Source organism: Galeopterus variegatus, unplaced genomic scaffold (assembly GCF_000696425.1).
Source record: "Galeopterus variegatus unplaced genomic scaffold, G_variegatus-3.0.2 Scaffold11305, whole genome shotgun sequence".
Classification (NCBI taxonomy): domain Eukaryota; kingdom Metazoa; phylum Chordata; class Mammalia; order Dermoptera; family Cynocephalidae; genus Galeopterus; species Galeopterus variegatus.
This window is the reverse complement of record NW_007737416.1, coordinates 52,429-53,382: the sequence shown is the minus strand read 5'-3', so window position 1 is coordinate 53,382 and position 954 is coordinate 52,429. Positions and strand designations below refer to the sequence as shown.

Below are 954 nucleotides of genomic sequence, written 5' to 3'. Positions count from 1 at the left end.
ACTCTTCCATGTGGTTTTTAAGAAAACCAGTTGAAAAAAATTGACTTTAAAAAACAAAAGAAAATAACTTATTCTACTGACCCCTCATTAAAATTACCTATATCTCCTCACTATATAAGAAAAATAAAAGGCTCTTAAAAAATTAAGTTACATATAAACTTCTACACGTAGAAGTTGTTTTTACCATAAAAGCAATCTCCATAAAATATACAAAAGTTAAAAGGCTAAAGCATACCTGTCCACTTTTCCTTCTGCACTGTTTACTAAGTTTGCCAATTTCTTCTCTGCATCATCCAGCATTGCTTGTCGGAGCTCATCTGTTTTAAAATATGTGAGTAAAGATAGCCTTTAACTGATTAAAACAGTCTGGGTGAACATATAATGAGATTTATGAGATCTTTTTTATGAAATTTGAATATATGCACTTCTAATTGGGAATATTCAATTATTTCCATCTCTTCTTTGGAACAGGTAACTAGGCTCTCTGATATAGAAATCGTCTAGAAGCCAGAGTCCACATTAATTCCCATGGCTTACACCAATAAAGTAATCAATACTTTAATAGAAAATTTAAAAACCAAAAAAGTTTTCATCCTCTTTAGTAATTTAATACCAAAGAAGAGATTTTCACCACTGCTTCTATGCAGGAAACATTTCCAGAGCCACTTATTTAATGGTAGGAAATGGAAAAGACAATTTTAGATTTTCCTTTTTCTATTTTCCTGGCTTGGATTCAGTGTTTGGTGAGCTAAGAGGAATGTCTAACACAACTAAGACCATGGTTCAGGATGCAGCTGATAGGGCAAAGTATTCTGGAGTAAGGAAATTGCAAAATACAATTCAGATCATTGATTCTAAAATACTAATGAAGTTACTAGAGCATATGACTGATTCAGAAGGATGCTTGGGCTATTTTATTTTAAAATTCTCATTTAAAAAGGAAGATTCTCATTT

At 31.6% G+C, this 954-nt stretch overlaps 1 protein-coding gene across 1 annotated transcript in view; it reads right to left on the bottom strand.

Annotated features, from left to right (window-relative positions):
• Nucleotides 1-173: 173 nt before the first annotated feature.
• LOC103610561 (thyroid receptor-interacting protein 11-like) overlaps nucleotides 174-954 on the bottom strand; it is a gene marked incomplete at its 5' end in the record, with an annotated part of 48,188 nt that continues 47,407 nt past the window's right edge. Inside the window, 1 exon segment of the mRNA XM_008594709.1 lies at nucleotides 174-317. Coding sequence (XP_008592931.1) covers nucleotides 217-317 — 101 coding nt within the window.